The 17,427-nt window shown below is 50.1% G+C and overlaps 2 protein-coding genes across 9 annotated transcripts; both read left to right on the top strand.

Annotated features, from left to right (window-relative positions):
• The first annotated feature begins 1,754 nt into the window (after nucleotides 1-1,754).
• Nucleotides 1,755-10,471, top strand: Renbp (renin binding protein). Of its 2 annotated transcripts, none has more exons than XM_060374332.1 (11): nucleotides 1,755-1,901; nucleotides 2,115-2,224; nucleotides 2,387-2,462; nucleotides 2,573-2,648; nucleotides 2,808-2,980; nucleotides 3,453-3,677; nucleotides 4,348-4,429; nucleotides 5,292-5,467; nucleotides 6,185-6,316; nucleotides 10,165-10,252; nucleotides 10,331-10,471. In XM_060374332.1, the coding sequence occupies exons 2-11, from the start codon at nucleotides 2,118-2,120 to the stop codon at nucleotides 10,420-10,422; spliced, it is 1,227 nt and encodes a 408-aa protein (XP_060230315.1). In that variant the 5' UTR covers nucleotides 1,755-1,901; nucleotides 2,115-2,117; the 3' UTR covers nucleotides 10,423-10,471. The 2 variants fall into 2 exon arrangements, with proteins under 2 accessions (XP_060230315.1, XP_060230316.1); XM_060374333.1 differs by having other exon boundaries at nucleotides 1,801-1,976.
• A 160-nt stretch (nucleotides 10,472-10,631) lies between these two features.
• Naa10 (N-alpha-acetyltransferase 10, NatA catalytic subunit) lies at nucleotides 10,632-16,041 on the top strand. Of its 7 annotated transcripts, none has more exons than XM_060374334.1 (8): nucleotides 10,632-10,825; nucleotides 11,238-11,336; nucleotides 11,719-11,777; nucleotides 12,668-12,713; nucleotides 12,798-12,913; nucleotides 13,121-13,165; nucleotides 14,975-15,059; nucleotides 15,721-16,041. In XM_060374334.1, the coding sequence occupies exons 1-8, from the start codon at nucleotides 10,805-10,807 to the stop codon at nucleotides 15,955-15,957; spliced, it is 708 nt and encodes a 235-aa protein (XP_060230317.1). In that variant the 5' UTR covers nucleotides 10,632-10,804; the 3' UTR covers nucleotides 15,958-16,041. The 7 variants fall into 7 exon arrangements, with proteins under 7 accessions (XP_060230317.1, XP_060230318.1, XP_060230322.1 ...); XM_060374335.1 differs by having other exon boundaries at nucleotides 15,630-16,041; XM_060374338.1 differs by having other exon boundaries at nucleotides 10,664-11,061; nucleotides 12,655-12,713.
• The last annotated feature ends 1,386 nt before the right edge of the window (nucleotides 16,042-17,427 follow it).

Genomic DNA, 17,427 nt, shown 5'->3' with positions numbered 1-17,427 from the left:
TATTTTTTGAGACAGGGTCTCAGTGTGCATCTCTGGCACTCATTATGTAGACCAGGCAGGCCTCGAACTGCCTCTGCTTCGCAAGTGCTGCATGTGAAGGACACCACAACCAGCTTTTTTAATTTTGTTTACATGTGTGGGAGAGTGTGTGCAGGTTCCCTCAGATAGCAAAGGCACAGTCCTCTGGAGGTGGAGTTACAGGTAGCTATGAGCTGCTGGGACTTGAACTTGGGTCTTCTGCAAAACCAGTACACACTTAACCCAGTACTGGGCTGTCTCTTCAGCCCCATGTGTTGCTAGTCTTCCTAACCCATTTTGGTCCCAAAAGTTGTCTCCTGCGGGCTTGGTGCTGCTCTGCACCTAGGTGTGTGCGCTCAGCGCATGCTGATGCCTGCGTGCAGGCCCAGTGTGGTAGGCCTCCTCTGAGGAGCCCTTGGTGCTCACCTCATCGCTGGGCTCCACAGCAACACCTCCTAGCATGTCCTCCCATCCAGGCTCTTCCCTGCCTTAGTTGGAACCCTGCCTGGGAGAGCTAAGAAACAACTTGGGGCTGGGAGCGCAGTCTCACTGGGTCCACAACTTCCAAGGCTTCTTGCTGAGTGTTGCTTGTCACTAGGGGAAGTTCCACGAGTGTGCCTCAGTCCCAGGACGAGAAGCGATAGATAGCCTGTCATTTAGGTAGCAGCTTGTGGGAGCAATGTTCAGGAATAGGAGGACATGGGTCAGCAGGTGAGTTGCCCATTGGAGAGACCTGTGCAGGTTTCTTAAGACGTGGACACAAGCCTGACAGAAGTGCAAGGGTTCTTCCCATTACTTCTCACTCCCTCCTATTCCCCTCGCTCAGCTTCTCATCCTACTCTGGGAGGCAAGGAATATACAGGGCTGGAACAACAGAGTACTGTTCTTGCAAGAGACCGGAGGTCAGTTCCCAGCATCTTCTCCTGGGTGGCAGTCCATTACGATCAAGAAATTGGAGTGATGACTCAGCAGTGAAGTGCAGTATTAGCTCTTCCAGGTGGCCCAGATTGGATCCCCAGCACCCATGTGGAGACGCAAAGCCATCTGTAACTCTAGCCCCACAGGGTCCAATGCCCTCTTCTGGCCTGAAGATAGTGTATGCATGTGATACACAGACATAAACGGGGGCTGGGAGGAGGGGGGTGGCAGAAACCTACCAAAACATAAAATGGAAACAAAACATAACAAACAAACAAACAAACAAACAAACAAAAAAGCATTGAAAACATGGTGAAGCTCCCCAAAGTACCTCAGGCATTCTGGCTGGAACTCTGCCTCCACAGAATTCTGCTGAGCAGTGAGGGTGCCCAATGGGTAGCAAGAATGGGGAACACCAACCAGCCTGTTTCCAAGTCAACCTATACTGTGTAGCTAGGAGGCAAGCCCAGAAAGCTGGAGGATGCCTGCCCTGCTCTGTGGTTACCCTGTTTCCCTTTGGAGGGAAGTTCTCTAACCAGGGCCAATGGTCACAAATGCTTTGATAAACTGAAGCAGCTGAAGGACGAAATCGGCAGAAAAGGGTCATAGGATCTCAGGATTCAGACATTTGCAGGGGCGCCCTTATCCAGTATCTGTTGGGATCACCAGCCTTAGCTGCCAGGCCCAGATCCAGTCTCCGCCCTCTGGGCTCAGACTTCCTCACCCAGGTACCATCTGGAGCCAAGGCGCTCACCCCAGACCTAGGAGGGCAGGGGGCGGGGCTTGAGACCCCGCCCTTTGTCCCGCCCTTTGTCCCGCCCCCACGTCAGGGCCCTGCAGAACCCTGAGGAAGAGCAGGTGGGTGGGGCACTGCTCAGTCAGCTGAGTTACAGCCACGGGAGAGCGACCAACTCCAGTTTCCTGGAGGAAATCTAATGACGGACAGAGGACTCTGAGAGTTACAGGTCAGTGGTAGTGTTGCCGAGAGGTGCTTTCTAGACGGTTCCAGCCAACGGTAGGGTCAGAAGCCTATCGCAAAGGTAGGAGGATGTTCTTGGCTGGAGGCCCTATGGGGGTGGGATGGGATCAAGCAGCTCTGGTGGCCACTCAAACTGGTTTAAGAAGTCCCTGTGAAGGAAGAGCTGTGCCTCCATGCCCTGACCAGACTCACTTCACAGGACATGGAGAAGGCATGGGAGACATTGCAGGTCTGGAAGGAACGTGTGAGACAAGAGCTGGATCGTGTGGTCGCTTTCTGGATGGAGCACTCCCATGACCAGGAACACGGGTTAGCTCTTCCACCATGATCCTCCCAGGGCTTTTGCCCTTCCCAAACCCTTAAGCTCACTGGAAGGTGACTGACACATCTGTTGGCTTTAGGAGAGTAGTGACGCCGTGAAGAAGGGTGCAAGGCTCCTTCCCTCTTTTTCTAACAATACATGTGTCACAGGGGCTTCTTCACATGCCTTGGCCGTGATGGACAGGTGTACGATCACCTCAAGTATGTCTGGCTGCAGGGAAGGCAGGTCAGTTTGCACACTTTAGGCTGTCACGTAACAAATAGTGTATACCACCCAGGGATGCCTAGGCTTCCCCTCGCCACAGCTGCTCCTGCTTAAACTGTGTTCCCTCACAGGTGTGGATGTATTGTCGCTTATACCGCAGTTTTGAGCGCTTCCGTCGTGTTGAGCTTCTGAATGCAGCAAAAGCAGGTACCCTCTGCTACCTCCATCTCCCATCTGCCTAGGAGCTTCGGTGGGTCGTTTATTTAATGGACCTAAAGGGATCTAGACGAGGAGGGGGGCTCGGTAGGTCCCAAGAGGCGGTACATTCAGAGTCTTCACCTAGTATGCATGTCACCCAACTACCAGGTGGTGAATTTTTGCTGCGTTATGCCCGGGTGGCACCACCTGCCAAGAAGTGTGCCTTTGTGCTGACTAGGGATGGCCGTCCAATAAAGGTGCAGCGGACCATTTTCAGCGAGTGTTTCTACACCATGGCCATGGACGAGCTGTGGAAAGTAACCGGCGAAATGCATTATCAGGTGTGTGGGAGGGATGGCCACAGGCTGTTGGGTATGAGGGCACTCTCAAGACAGGCTTGGGAGCCTGCCACCAGTCCCACTCACTCCTTTCCTACCGTTTTGTGACCACCTCGCCTCTCTAACTCACTCCCACCTCTTGTACTACCATAGGCACCCTGGGCAAACAGGGATCCCTCAGTGCCCTGTGTCCAGGTAGAAAAGGTCCTCTCTTTCCTCCCTGGACCCTTCTGTCTGTGGATCTGAATCCCATAGTCGTCCACCAACTCCCGCACCCGCACCCGCACCCGCACCCGCACCCGCACCCGCACCCGCACCCAAAGCAGCGTTGCCTCCGGTGCCTGGCTGTAGGGCTGGCCCTGGAGAGCTGCAGGAAGAGCAGGTGTCCCCGGAGAACAAACTGAGTCCTGCATCCTTCCCGAGTGGTTGGGGGGTCCGGGACAGGGCATGTAGCCTCTGCCTGGTCTCCCCACAGAACGAAGCTGTGGAGATGATGGATCAGATCGTCCACTGGGTGCGGGAGGACCCAGCTGGGCTGGGCCGGCCTGAGCTCTCAGGGGCCCCGGACGCAGAGTCCATGGCGGTGCCCATGATGCTGCTCAACCTGGTGGAGCAGCTTGGAGAGGAAAACGAGGAGCTGACCAGAAAGTATGCAGAACTAGGGGACTGGTGTGTCCACAGGATTCTTCAGCACGTCCAGGTGGGCACAGAGACAGGCGCAGAGTGAACCCCATTCTCCCACTCTCCAGGGCCCCTCTGCCTGAAGTCATCTGTTCTCCAGCTTTCTAGACAGGTGGATCCAAGGAAGCTCATCATTTGAAACACAGCCCAGGGTCCTCAGGAAGGTAGAGCCCAGCTGGCTTGGGGCAGAGATGAGTGGGTCTGAAGACAGAAAACAAGAGTACAGAACTCAGACACATCCTGAGATCAGGATCTCTGTTACACCCCAACTATGTTACATCCAAGTTAGCCATGCCTCTTTATTCAGTATTTTACCCTCCTCACTTGAGAGACCCAGACCTCAAGGAAGGATCAGAACCTACGAGGCCCACGGGAGACAATCAGCCATTCCAAAGATGTTCTGGAGCAGGACATGGTACACATATAATGTAATTCCAGAACTCTGGAGGTGGAAGCAGGAGAATCTAGAGTCCAAGGTCAGCCTTGCTTGCACACAGTGAGTCTGAGACTAGCCTGGGCTAGCAAAGACTCTCAAAGCACACAACCAAAAGTGCCCCTTTGGAGCTATTGAGCAGGTGGATGTCTGGTACAGCAATTGAGCAGGTGGATTGTTGAAGGGATTTTTGAAGTTAGATCTTTCTGGTTGGGTGACAGGGAACTGAAAATATCTCTTGTCCCTTTCTTGGCAGAGGGAGGGACAAGCTGTACTGGAGAATGTATCACAGGATGGCAAAGAACTTCCTGGTTGCCTTGGAAGACACCAGAACCCAGGTGATGGCATGTGCTGGACCTGTTAGGAAAAAGCTCATCTTTGAGTTTGGGGCATCGTCAGATGGAGGGGGTTTGTAGTAGTCTTCGCTACTTTGTGGGCTCCTCTTTTTCCCACCCGTTATCCTCCCCCCTTCACTGTTTCACCCCCTATCCCTAGATAGGAGAGAAACAAGGACAGAGGGGAGAGAAGAATTAGGAAAATCCTTGAATCTACTGTCTTTCCTTTTGTTTCTTCTTTGATCACAGCTGTCATCAAGCCACAGCCAACCTCCCTAAATGACCAACAACCAATGACCCCGCCTCTTAGGGCCCTCAAATTGATGTACCTTCTGAAAAGTTCCCAGAATTGCAAATGTCACACGATCAAAGAAACTCTCTGCAGCTGGCCAAAGCATGCTTCTGTTAGCTCATGAGGCAATTCATGGTCCACTGCAGCAGTCTGAAGCAGCCCTAGATCCCTCCACCTGGGATTAAAATAAAAACACATTCTCATAATACTTCTGTGTCCTTGAAAAGCAACCTAAATTCCAGAATTCTTAGGAATGTCAGGACAGGGCTTGCCCTCCTCCTCCCTTCAACAAGGATTAAGCACAGGGAGGTCATAGTCCGCCCAGGACTGGGCATTGGCTGCAAAAACGTGCATGTCTGTGTTTGGGGCTTTTGAAATTCATTTTTCTTCAGGGAATGGAGTCTAGGCAGAAAGGCAGGGTTCTATGACAGAGGTCATATGACAGGGTCCTATGACAGAGTTCAAGCATCTCTCACCCTTGAGGAGGAAGGGAGGTGCCAGGAACTCAAGCCCTCAGATGCCTGGAAGGGGGAATCTGATTCCTGCCTTACTTTTTCCCTCAACCCTCACTAGGCCATGCACTGGAAGCTGGCTGGTTCTTGCTTCAGTATGCCCTCAGGAAAGGTGACCCCAAACTTCGAATGCACGTTATCAACAAGTTTCTCTTGTTGCCTTTCCACTCTGGATGGGACCCTGAGCATGGAGGCCTCTTCTACTTCAAGGATGCTGATGATCTCTGCCCTACCCAGGTGGGAACACCCAGGGCAGCTTGCTGGAAGCCTGGCATGTAGTAGAAGCCAGGTGTAATTGTGCATGCCTTTAATCCCAGCAGAGGCGGGGGTGGGGGGGAAGGATCCTTGTGAACTTGAGGCAAACCTGGTCTACACAGAGAGTCCCAGGACAGCCAGAGCTACATAATGAAACCCTGTCTCAAAACAAAAGAAAACAAAAGCCAGCAGCAATATCAACAAGAAAATTGAACCTAGAGACCAATTCTCTCCAGCCCCTATCCTGGAAAAGCCATTAAAGAGAGTTTGTGCATAGGCTGATGCCAAGACACATGTCCCCTTTGTCTGGTGCCAGTGGCTCGAAGGGATATTGGGTGACTCTCATTTGGTGGCAGGCAGGAATGGAATGGTTCCTCTGATCAGTTGTTTCCTAATCCTGCTGGAGAACTGCAGGGGGATCCCCAGCCATTCGTAGCAGCAGTGTCCAAGGGGCTTAAAGACAGTGTGACAAGGCAGACAGCGTTCCAATTCAAGGGCTAAAGGGAGTACTTGTCTCTTCTAAGGAGCTGCCTGGGGTACATACAGGTCAGAATGTTAGCCCTGCCTCTTCGGGACTGTTCACACCTCACAGCGCATGTCTCGTGGTTAAGTACCAAGTCCTGAGCCAGAACAGAGGGTGTTAGGTGTCCTTCTAAGGCCTACAGGGACCTCAGCTGCCCATCTCTGCTCTGTTCTCAGCTGGAGTGGGACATGAAGCTGTGGTGGCCACACAGTGAAGCCATGATTGCCTTCCTCATGGGTTACCGTGACAGTGGGGACCCTGCCTTGCTGCACCTCTTCTGTCAGGTGGCTGAGTACACTTTCCGCCAGGTAAGTGCTGTGTCTTTGTCCCCTGGAAGCCCAGTATGGGGGATATGAAGGTTATGATAGGCAGCAGGAGATGGAGAAACAGGCTGTATAAGGGCATCCAGAAAGCTTTCCCTCAGCCCCTTCCAGCCCATTCACCAGGTGCTGACCTCAGCTGCTCTGAGAGTCCCAAGAGTGCCTATTGTTTGGTGCACCCAGAAGCCCTACCTCAAGCAATTCACCTTTCTGGGGTGACCAGACTCTAATCAAGCAAACAAGCAAACACAGAGACCAGTGAGCTGTGGAAAACAAAGCCGATGGCAAATGATACGGAACTTTTTCTTTTTTAAAGATTTTATTTTATGTAGATTAGTGCTCTATCTGCATGTACACCTGCACACCAGAAGAGGGCATCACATCCCTGTGTAGATGGTTGGGAGCCACCACGTGGGTGCTGGGAATTGAACTCATGACCTCTGGAAGAGCAGACAGTGCTCTTATAATCTCTGAGCCATCTCTCCAGCCCATGATTATTTTTTTAGATGTCTCATGTAACCCAAGCTGGCCTTAAAACTCACTATATAGCTAAAGACGATCTCGTACTACTTTTTTAAAAAAAGAATTATTTATTATTAATACATCATTCTGCCTGCATGTACACCTCCATGCCAGAAGACGGCACAGGTCCTCATTATAGATGGCTGTGAGCCACAGCCATGTGGTTGGTAGGAATTGAACTCAGGACCCTTGGTAGAACAGCCAGTGCTCTTAACCTCTGAGCCCTCTCTCCAGCCCGATCTTGTAATTCTGCTCTTCTTGCCTCCACCTTGACTGACCGCTGGGGATGACAGGTGTGTGCCACTACATATGACTGTTTTGTATTAACTGTAACTGAAATCCAGCATGGTTTTTATCATTAAAGGCAAAACAAACCAACCAACAAACAAACAAACAACATTGTATGTAAACAAGCAACTGGAATTCTCTCAGATACTCAGCACCACTTCCAAACAACGTGAGCCATTAGTTTACATCTCTGCCTGAATAGTGAATATATTTGTTACGCGTAAGGATTCCAAGTCACCAATCTTAACCATAAAATGAAATAAGAATGCCCTTGAAGAAGGTGGACATGACAAACAATTCCAAGAGCCCATTGTGGAGTGCATCTCTGTAATCTCAGCACTTGGGAAGCCAAGGCAGGAGGACTGTGAGTTCAAAGCCTGCCCATGCTGCTGTCTCAGATGAAAGCAAGACAATTAATTGCACCAGGCGGTGGTACAACATGCCTTTAATCCCAGCACTCTGGAGGCAGATCCAGGTGGATCTCCGTGAGTTTAAGGCCAGCCTGGTCCACAAAGTGAGTTCCAGAACTACCAACGTTACACAGAGAAACCCTGTATCAACCTCCCCTCCCCCGCCAAAAAAAAACCAAGCAAATTAATTGCAAAAGGTATAATAATCAATAGGTAGATAGTCACTGAGTGCCTAAAATTCAGATGGCTAAGGCACAATCCACAGAAAAGCAACTTGGAAATTTGTTAAGTTTTCCTTCTCTCTGCACCCACCCGTTATCTTGTGTCAAGATCAAGTAGTTAAAAATAAGGGCATGAGCCAGTTACCGTGCCTTTCTTTAGTCCCAGCACTGGGGAAGCAGAGGTAGGAACTCTACTGGGTTCCAGGCCAGCCTGAGCCACATAGCAAGTTCCAGCACAGCCAGGGACACATAGTGAGATTCTATCTCAAAAATACATACATAAAGCCAGGTGCAGCAGTGCAGACCTGCAATTGCTGTACTCAGGAAGGCAGAGGCAGGCAGATGTCTGTGAGTTCAAGGCCAGTCTGGTCTGCAAAGCAAGTCCAGGACAGCCAAGGCTACACAGAGAAACCCTGTTCCCCCAAAGCAAACAAACAAAATTTAAATACATGATAAGGACAAGACTACTCAAAAGTTACAAGGAATATATAGAGAGCTGGTTATATTTCACTTGAAGAATATACCACTCCTTGAGACAAAATCTTAAACTTGGCCTTAAACTTGAGACTGTTCGGCCTCAGCCTCCTGAGTGCTGCGATTACAGAAATGAACCATTACACAGCTTAAAATTTACAACTCATGTCACAATTTTAAGGGAGCATTTCAGTGGTTTGTTCTTTAAGCTTTCTAAGAAGGTGTTCTACTTAACTATTTTATCAGTGAGTAGAAAATGGGAAGGAACTAGGAAAAGAACCTGGGCTACATTTTGGGGAATCGAAAAGTCTCAGTGACACAAGAATGAGTGTACAATGGGTCTGTCCAAACAGCCGAGGTGCTGTTCCACACACATCTCTGAAGCATCAGACTCACTGGACAGGATCAAGAGAAGTAAGAGACATGTTCAGAACCCATGGTGAAGACAGGCAGAAGACCAGGTTGGCCTGAAACTTAGAGAAACGTGTCACCCTCTGCTTCCTGAGTTCTGGGACTAAAGGCATGCCCCATTCCACAGGGCTAAAGGAAAGTCTGGGAAACCCTGTCATAAAAACCTTGGTATCCAAGGACAGGAGTTATGTGTCTCTGCTTGATGATTCAAAGACCTGTTAGACCAAAGGCCTGTGAAGGAGAGGACATGAACTCCAGGGAAGTCACTGGTTTGCAGAGTTTGCTGGCAGATCAACCTAGGATTCTTTCTTTCTTTCTTTTTTAACTTAGAAAAGGTAAAATGTAGTGAGAATTCTAGAATTTTGGTCTAAACACATAAACACACACACAGAGACACACAAAGGAACAGGGCTGGAGAGATGGCGAGATGCCTCAGTGGTTAAGAGCACTGACTGCTCTTCCAGAAGACCTGGGTTCAATTCCCAGCACCCACATGGCTGCTCATAACTATCTGTAGCTCCAAGAGCTGACACCTTCACACAGACACATACACAGCCTAAACACCAATGCACAAAAAATAAAAGCAAATAAATTATTATTTTTTTAATTACACTTTATTCAGATTGTGTCCACCCATAAACCCCTCCCTCCTCTCCTCCCTGTTCCATCCTCCCTCCCCCTTCTTCACGCATGCCCCTCCCCAAGTCCCCTGATAGGGGAGGTCTTCCTCTCCTTCCTTCTGATCTTAGTCTGTCAGATCACATCAGGAGTGGCTGCATTGTCATCTTCTGTGGCCTGGTAAGGCTGCTCCCCCCTCAGGGGGAGGTGATCAAAGAGCAGGCCAATCAGATTATGTCAGAGGCACTCCCTGTTCCCCATCACTATGTGACCCACTTGGACACTAAACTGCCATGGACCGCACCTGTGCAGGGGTTCTAGGTTACCTCCAGTAAATAAGTTATTAAACAACACAAAATAGTGTAAGAATATATTTTTGTTTTAATCCCAGGTGTGGGGATGTGGGGCCGTTTTGCAGCAGCTGACTGATTTGCCAGCTGCAGACAGTTTCTGCAATTGTGTGAGGTTTGGAATTCTGGGAACTTTTCAGAGGGTCTATAAAAGCTGGGGGGAGGGGGTTGTCTTTCCTTCTGTATCCTTCTTGCTCTCCTTTCTAGTGATGGAGAAGAAGCCACAAGTGGTAAAGACCAGAATCAGTAAACTGTGTCCGTCTTTGAGTATTCAAGGTGTTAGATAATACGCCCCAATCGAATATAGAGCAGCTGTTCTCTCAGTGTTGCAGCTCACTGCCCGCAGCCCCTTCCCCATCAGGTGACTTGTCGAGAAGGCCTGCTGCCTACTACCCCCGGCTTTCCCGGCTATGGTCCGTCAAAAGGACTTACTGATCGTGAATCCATGTCATTTTTACTCTGACTACCGCTAGCAGCGCAAAAGTGACATTGGGATGGGTCCTGCCAGACACTAGCTGTCATTCGTTCTCTCCTTCCTCTAGTTTCGTGATCCTGAGTACGGGGAATGGTTTGGCTATCTGAACCGAGAGGGAAAGGTGGCCCTCACCATCAAGGGAGGCCCTTTTAAAGGTGAGCAAGGAACTGGACGAGACTGCAGGGGTTTGTGGCAACCGGCTTGCCTGGTGCTCCCAACCATTCTTCCCACAGGCTGCTTCCATGTACCGCGGTGCCTGGCCATGTGCGAGCAGATTCTAGGAGACCTCCTCCGCCGCCTTGGGCCCGCGCCTACTGGCTCCTAAGCCGCTGTCCCCACCTGCGGAGGCTCGAAATAAAGCTGATGCTACTTGGCGTGCTTGTGTGCGCACCTCTGTGGGCCCTGTGGGAGGGGATAACTACTGCCCACGCTACCCGCCCTGTCGGGCCTTTGCAGTGGCCTCAAACACAGCACCTCGGCGCCTATTGGTTCTAAGTGCCTCGCTCACTGCATGTGGTTAGGAAGCAGATCCCGTAGCTGCGCACTTCCGCTGCAGGCTATTTGGAGCTGCCCGCCCCTTCCGCCGCCGCCCTGGAGTTCCTGGCCCCAGTCCCAGCCCTGGCCCCTGTCGTCCGTGCCCTGCCTCTGAGTGGCCGCTGAGCGCGCGCGCTCACGACCCACAAGGACCCGCGAGCTCCGCCGCCGTGATGAACATCCGCAATGCTAGGGTGAGGTGACGGGGAGCCAGCCTGTGCGCGCAGCGTGGGCGCCTTACCGGGTGATCGTGTGCGCATGCTACCGAGGGACCTGGTGCTGTGGCCCGGCACGTCTACGGCCGCCAGACTTTAAGGCTGCTGCTGCAACCTGCTTTCGACGTCTCGCGATTTGCCACATTTGCCTAATGTCAGGACTGCGTTAAGCCAGCTGCACAACCTACGGGCGCTGTTGCTCAGTCCTGGAACTGGCACGTTTTTGCACGGCACACAGAAACCTGGATTTTTCAAAGTCGAGGAGTCCTAATTCTGCCCTGCCTGGGGGGAAGGGGAGGCGGCCCAGAGGTTGACACAGAACGGGGTCCCGCGTGTGTGAGACCCCTTAGTCCGTGTAGCCCTAGACTCACCATGTCCCGCTGTCATGCAGCCCGAGGACCTGATGAACATGCAGCACTGCAACCTCCTCTGCCTGCCCGAGAACTACCAGATGAAGTACTATTTCTATCATGGCCTTTCTTGGCCCCAGGTGGGCAGCTTTTGCGTCTTGTAGGGGTGTAGGGCGCAGCAGGAGGAAAACATAGATCCGAGTGGGCTGAAGGCAGTGTGCAAGGCCATAAGAGCTTTGGTTCAGTGAGGACCTGGCTGATGGGAAGCCTGACAGGTGAAAGGGTGCGTGTAGGATCTCTAGGCTAGACATGGGGTTGAGATGGAATTCCCACCTGTGCCTGCCCTCTTCCAGATAAAGAGAAGGCACAAGTGCGGAGTAGGGAGACCAAGCCCCTTGCATTCCTGGTCACCAGATGGCACAACTCACCAATTTTTGTGACTTCCCACTATCCCACAAGGCAAGAGGCTGGCTCTAGCCTGTTGCTTGCTCTGCCTGACTTCCTTTTCCTTTCTGTCACCAGCTCTCTTACATTGCTGAGGATGAGAATGGGAAGATTGTGGGCTACGTCTTGGCCAAAATGTGAGTCACCAAGGAGGAAAATAAAGGAGCCTAATGCTAAGATTGGGCGTCGATGGACTGGGGCAAAGCCTTTGGGGAAGGGGTCGGGAAGCCAGCACCTCCCATGTCTCATGAATGCTGCTGTGAATTCGTTTGAGAGGGTTCTCACTCTGTTGTCCAGACTGGCTCTCACTGTGTAACTCGGGCTGGCCTCAAACTTAAACAGCATTCTTCAATAGCCTCCTCCAAGCCTGGGATTAATTGTGCAGAGTTGGCTGTGCGTTTTGTTTTCTGATTAACAGGTTTGCAGGGTAGCTCTAAATTGACAGACAAATTGAGCAGAAGGTACAGAGAATTTCCACACACCCCTACATTTGTTCTCTCGCTACCATGTGTGGTACACACATTAGAAGTGAGAAACCAACAGATTTTGTCAAGCAAATTCGTGTTTTTATTGTTGTGCTTCTGTCTGTGTTGCACACTCTCCGAGTTGGACAATTGAAGAATGTCCATCTTCATTCATCCCTCCCTCAACCTCTTGACAACAAGGACACCTTTTCCGGGTGTTGCAGAATTAGAATAGTACCTTATAGCTCTTTCATGCTGGCTCCCTTCACTTAGTGCTCTGCGTTCAGCATTTTTTTTTTGTGGCTTTTTGTGGCTTGGCAGCTGACTTATTTTTTTTTTTTCAATCACATGGTGATGTTTTGTTGACAGTGCACATATCTGGTGGGTGTAGCATGGAGCTTTGAGTGGGGCATGTTTGGTTATTTTGATTCAGAAGTTACTAGTTCTCTGCCTGGGTCTGGGATGTTGTTGGATCAGCCACAAAGAGTCTGTGCACCTGCTGTGCACAGGTGTCCCAGATAGACTGCACCCATACCAGGCTCCTTTCTAGATATCTCTTCTAGGGAAGAGGACCCGGATGATGTGCCCCATGGACATATCACCTCACTGGTGAGTAGAGCTACTGATGGTTTGGCGGAGATAGGCTGGAGATAATTGAAGGAGTTGCCTATGTCCTACTTCTCCCTCTCTCAGGCTGTGAAGCGTTCCCACCGGCGCCTTGGCCTGGCTCAGAAATTGATGGACCAGGCCTCTCGAGCCATGATTGAGAACTTCAATGCCAAATATGTTTCTCTGCATGTCAGGAAGAGGTAGTAGCCAGGTTGGGGAAAAGGGCAATGCTGGGGAGTGGGGAGGAAGAGTTACGGGACTGATAGTTGTTCTGGGAGTTATTGCCTTCAGAAGAAGATGGGAAGTAGTGTCACTGGGAAAGGAGGACCAGCAATAAGGGCAGGCTATGGCCTGCTAACCTGCCTGGCCAAGTTTGTGAAGCTTAGCAGTCCCTTATTCCCTTACAGTAACCGGGCTGCCCTACATCTCTATTCCAACACCCTCAACTTTCAGTAAGTATATCAAGATTTTTTTTTATATTGTTTTTATTTTTGTTTTTTTTAAGACAGGGCTTCTCTGTGTAGCCTTGGCTGTCCTGGACTCACTTTGTAGACCAGGCTGGCCTCAAACTCGAAGAGATCTGCCTGCCTCTGCCTCCCAAGTGCTGGGATTAAAGGTGTGTACCACCACCATCCGGCTAATTAAGATTTTTGTTAGGTGTTATAATCCATTCAGTTGGCTGAGGTGAGCTGAGAAAGGGATGGGGGGACTCCAGACAATGCTCGGAGGCTTTCTGTATACTCAGTGGCTAGGTAACATGGGGAAGGCACCTGCTTTCTGTGTAGAGAAGGGTTCCAACTTATCTTGCTGGGTAGAGAAGGGGTGGCTTGGTGCTAGTGAGGCTAGTGAAGAGCAGTGTAGCAAAGAACATATAATGCTTCCTAGTTCTGGTCTAGGAGTAAATAAGGAGAGATAGGCTAGGGCATGAGAAAAAGCTGAGAAATAGCTGGCACCATGAAGCATCAAGAGCGAGCAGATGGTAGGGGAAAAGCGCCATGAGCAAAAGCAATGTGGGGCCTATAGCTCTGGGTGTTCTAATGACTAAGGGCAGGTCTACTCAGGACATGGGCATCTCCATGAAGAGAGGACCTGGCAGTAGCTAGTACCACTTGAAAGTGGGCTGGAGTAGACCATCTGGAGGACCTACGGAGCCATAAGTGGCTTTGGAGGCAGTCAGAGTGAAGATGAGACTATTGGGACAGGGCAGTGGCCTTCAGGCTTTTTTGGGTTCAATACCCAGATTCATGGAGGGATCTTTGACTTGGTTAAGGATGCCTCTGTGGCAGGAACTGCTTTTTATGCTAAGTCAGCAAATCCCAGCTAGTTATGATGGTACATGTCTCTTACTCTCTACATTCAAAGTAAAGGACTTTGGTTTGAGGACCAGTCATATGGTGTTCCAGGCAAATCTCAGCCACACAGCAAGATGCTGTCTCAAAATGGGGTTAGCTAAGGAGATAGCTTAATTGTGAGGCCCTGAATTGATCCCTAGCTCCCAAGTATAAAAGCCACACATAGTGCCTTGCACCTGTTATCCTGCTGCTGAAGAGGTTACAGAAGAATCTCTAGGGTTCACTAATCAACCAGCCAATTTGAATGGCCAGGTTCCAGGTTTAGTGAGGGGGGGGAGGTAAAAAGCAACTAAGAAAGATACACAACATCTACCTCTGACCTCCACGTGCACACATTAGCATGCATGTACACACACTTTCACACCAGTTCTCTTGTCTTAATGTCTTAGGCTGTCAAGGAACCCTTCTAGGCCATCAAATGGCTTCCCTTCCAGTGTCAGTGCTACTCAAGTGTATACACACAACTCCTCTCAGCTGGCTGGGCAGTAGCCAGGTTGTAAGTAATGATCACCTACATGCAGGTACAGTGCCCCTCTTTTGTAGCAGAGGAACCAGCCGTAGGTTCAGTAAGCAACAGGAAGCAGGTCAGAGAGAAGGAAAAGGCAGAATTAAGGGTTTCAACTCAAAAAATCCAAGTCCTTGCTGGTCAGGCTAGGGACAGAGTGGTGTCAAGTTTAGGAATAGGAAGTACTCTGGATACTACACGCTGCTAAGCTTTACTAGAGAGAGTAGAGAAAGCCATGATGGCTGTTGGAAGAGTTCATTCAAATGAAAACGAAAAGGGAGGAGTCCATTCAGGCTGGCCTTTTGCCTCTACAAAGGTCCTGCAGGGAGAGATGACACCCACCCCAGTAGCCTAAGAACTAGGAGAATTTTCTCCCAGGCACGTGTCTCCATCCTACCCCCCAGGATCAGTGAAGTGGAGCCCAAATATTATGCAGATGGGGAAGATGCATATGCAATGAAGCGGGACCTCACGCAGATGGCTGATGAGGTAAGAGTTCAGCCAGGCCAAGGCAGCAATTCCAGCAGAAAAGGAGATTCTGTGCTTGGGAAAGGTGGCTACTTAAGAGCTGGGAGATAGAGTGGTATAGTGGTGGCCAGAGACAAAACTAAGGGTGAGTGTCAACCCTTGTAGCATTAAATCTAGGAGTCAGAGCCTCTCTTTCCCTTACTTCCTAAACTGTCAAATAAAGACATGGCCTTGGTTAACTCTAGAGGATGCCATGGGATGCTCTCTGGGGGAGATGGAGTAGGGGAAATAGTAGATAGAGATTTTTCTACAGAGGGAGTGGGACTACTAGGGTCAGGGTCAGGTTGTGACCAGCATGCTCAGATCTAGGACTAAACGGGGCCGGGGAGAAAGGGTCCCCAATCAAGCCTCCTGGAGAGGCACTGCTCTGTCTTCGGGGCTCCCCAGCAGCACATTTGAGGGCAGCAGGACTCTTGTCCTTTTACAGATGATGAAGCAGGCTTAGGAGCAGAGCCAGGATTGAACTACTTCTCTACCCAGTCCTATTTCCTGCCTTGGCCCTACCACTTCTTACTGTGTCCCTTCCCCCAGCCAGCTCCAGGGCCTGGCTCCTCTTATCTCTTGTCTGGAGACTTAGGCCCTGTCTCTTTCCACCCACTTCCCTCTGGGCTCCCGGTGGCAGCTGAGACGGCACCTGGAGCTGAAGGAAAAGGGCAGACACATGGTGCTGGCAGCCATGGAGAACAAGGTGGAGAACAAAGGCAACGTACTTCTGAGCTCCGGAGAGACCTGTCTGGAGGAGAAGGGCCTGGCTGCTGAGGATAGTGGTGGGGACAGCAAGGACCTCAGCGAGGTCAGTGAGACCACAGAGAGCACAGATGTCAAAGATAGCTCAGAGGCTTCTGACTCTGCCTCCTAGAGCCTACCACTCCTGGTCCCAGCCTCACCCCATGTGCTTTTACAATAAATGTTGCTCAGTGGCTTTGGGAAATTTGTGAATGTACATACTGGGGTGTGATTCTTTCCAGCTCCTTTGTGGCATGGATGCCATCTTCACAGCCCAGAGCCTACTGAGCTCACATGTCAAATTAATTTGGAGATGAGACTTCAGATCTGGCCACCTTCAGCAACTGAGCTGGGGTGGCAGATAAACTGGCTTGGATGCCCTATTCTACCACTTTCCTGGCCTTTTGCAGGCCTCTTTAACATTCTTACTAATTTTTAGGGCTGAATTAAATGATTTCTTTGTGCTTTCTAGTCAGCCTCATATTTCAGAGGCAGCTCTCCTACCTTTCACTGCTTTGCCCTCTTATGTCACACTTTCAGCCCTTTACCCTAGTCATACTTGCTCTTATCTGCAGCAGTTCCAGTTCATGAATCCTGGCCTATTCAGCTACCCCATTGGTTGCTTAGGCTCTTCCTTGTTATCCCTGATTCTTTCCTCCATATTCCAACTCATTAGGTCCTATAGTTTCAACTACATAATACTTTTTTGTTTTGAGAGGCAAGGTCTTTGTGACAACACACCCAGTTTGTATAGTGCTGGCGATGTAACTCAGGGCCTCTTGGATGATAGACAAGCACTCAAACAACTGAACTACATTCCTAGCTCTAACCCTTGGCCTCAAAGTCCTGATCCTCTAAGGTGTTATTTGCATACTGACATGAACCATTACCAGGTTAATTTATTTCCTTCCTTCCTTCCTTCCTTCCTTCCTTCCTTCCTTCCTTCCTTCCTTCCTTCCTTCCTTCCCTCCCTCCCTCCCTCCCTCCCTCCCTCCCTCCCTCCCTCCCTCCCTGTCTCTCTCCCTCTCTCCTTTCTTTTCTACAGGATCTCATCCTTAGCCAGGGCTGGGCTTAAACTTGTGCTAATCTGCTAATTGTGCCTCAGGCTCCAAAGTGCTAGGATTACAGGCATGAGCCACCCCAGCCAGCTCCCCCATTAATATTTCCCATTTGCTATAACATGGTGGCACAGGACTTTGATCCAGCCCTTGGGAGGTAGAGGCAGGTGGATCTCTGAGTTTGAGGTCAGCCTCTGTCTACACAGAACCTGTCTTGAGAAACAAAACAAGACAATATCTTCTAATATTTCTGTGACTTTTGGTAAGTGCATAAATCAAATATATCCACATATAGTTTATGTTGAATATAAACCCACAGGTCTTTTCCTTCCTCTCACTTTCACAGGGTTTCAAGTATTTCAGGGTGGCCACGAACTTACTCTGTAGCCACGTTTGGCCTTAAATCCTAATCTTTTTTTTTTTTTAAGTCTTTTTTTAAGTGCTGAGGTTACAGGTGTGAGCCACCCCCTACCCCATTTTAAATAAAAAGACAAAAAGTGAGTCCATCCTACTCCTGAGAGCTGTATCACAACCTCACCCTTACA

Source organism: Meriones unguiculatus, chromosome X (assembly GCF_030254825.1).
Source record: "Meriones unguiculatus strain TT.TT164.6M chromosome X, Bangor_MerUng_6.1, whole genome shotgun sequence".
Classification (NCBI taxonomy): domain Eukaryota; kingdom Metazoa; phylum Chordata; class Mammalia; order Rodentia; family Muridae; genus Meriones; species Meriones unguiculatus.
This window is presented reverse-complemented; position numbering and strand designations above follow the sequence as displayed.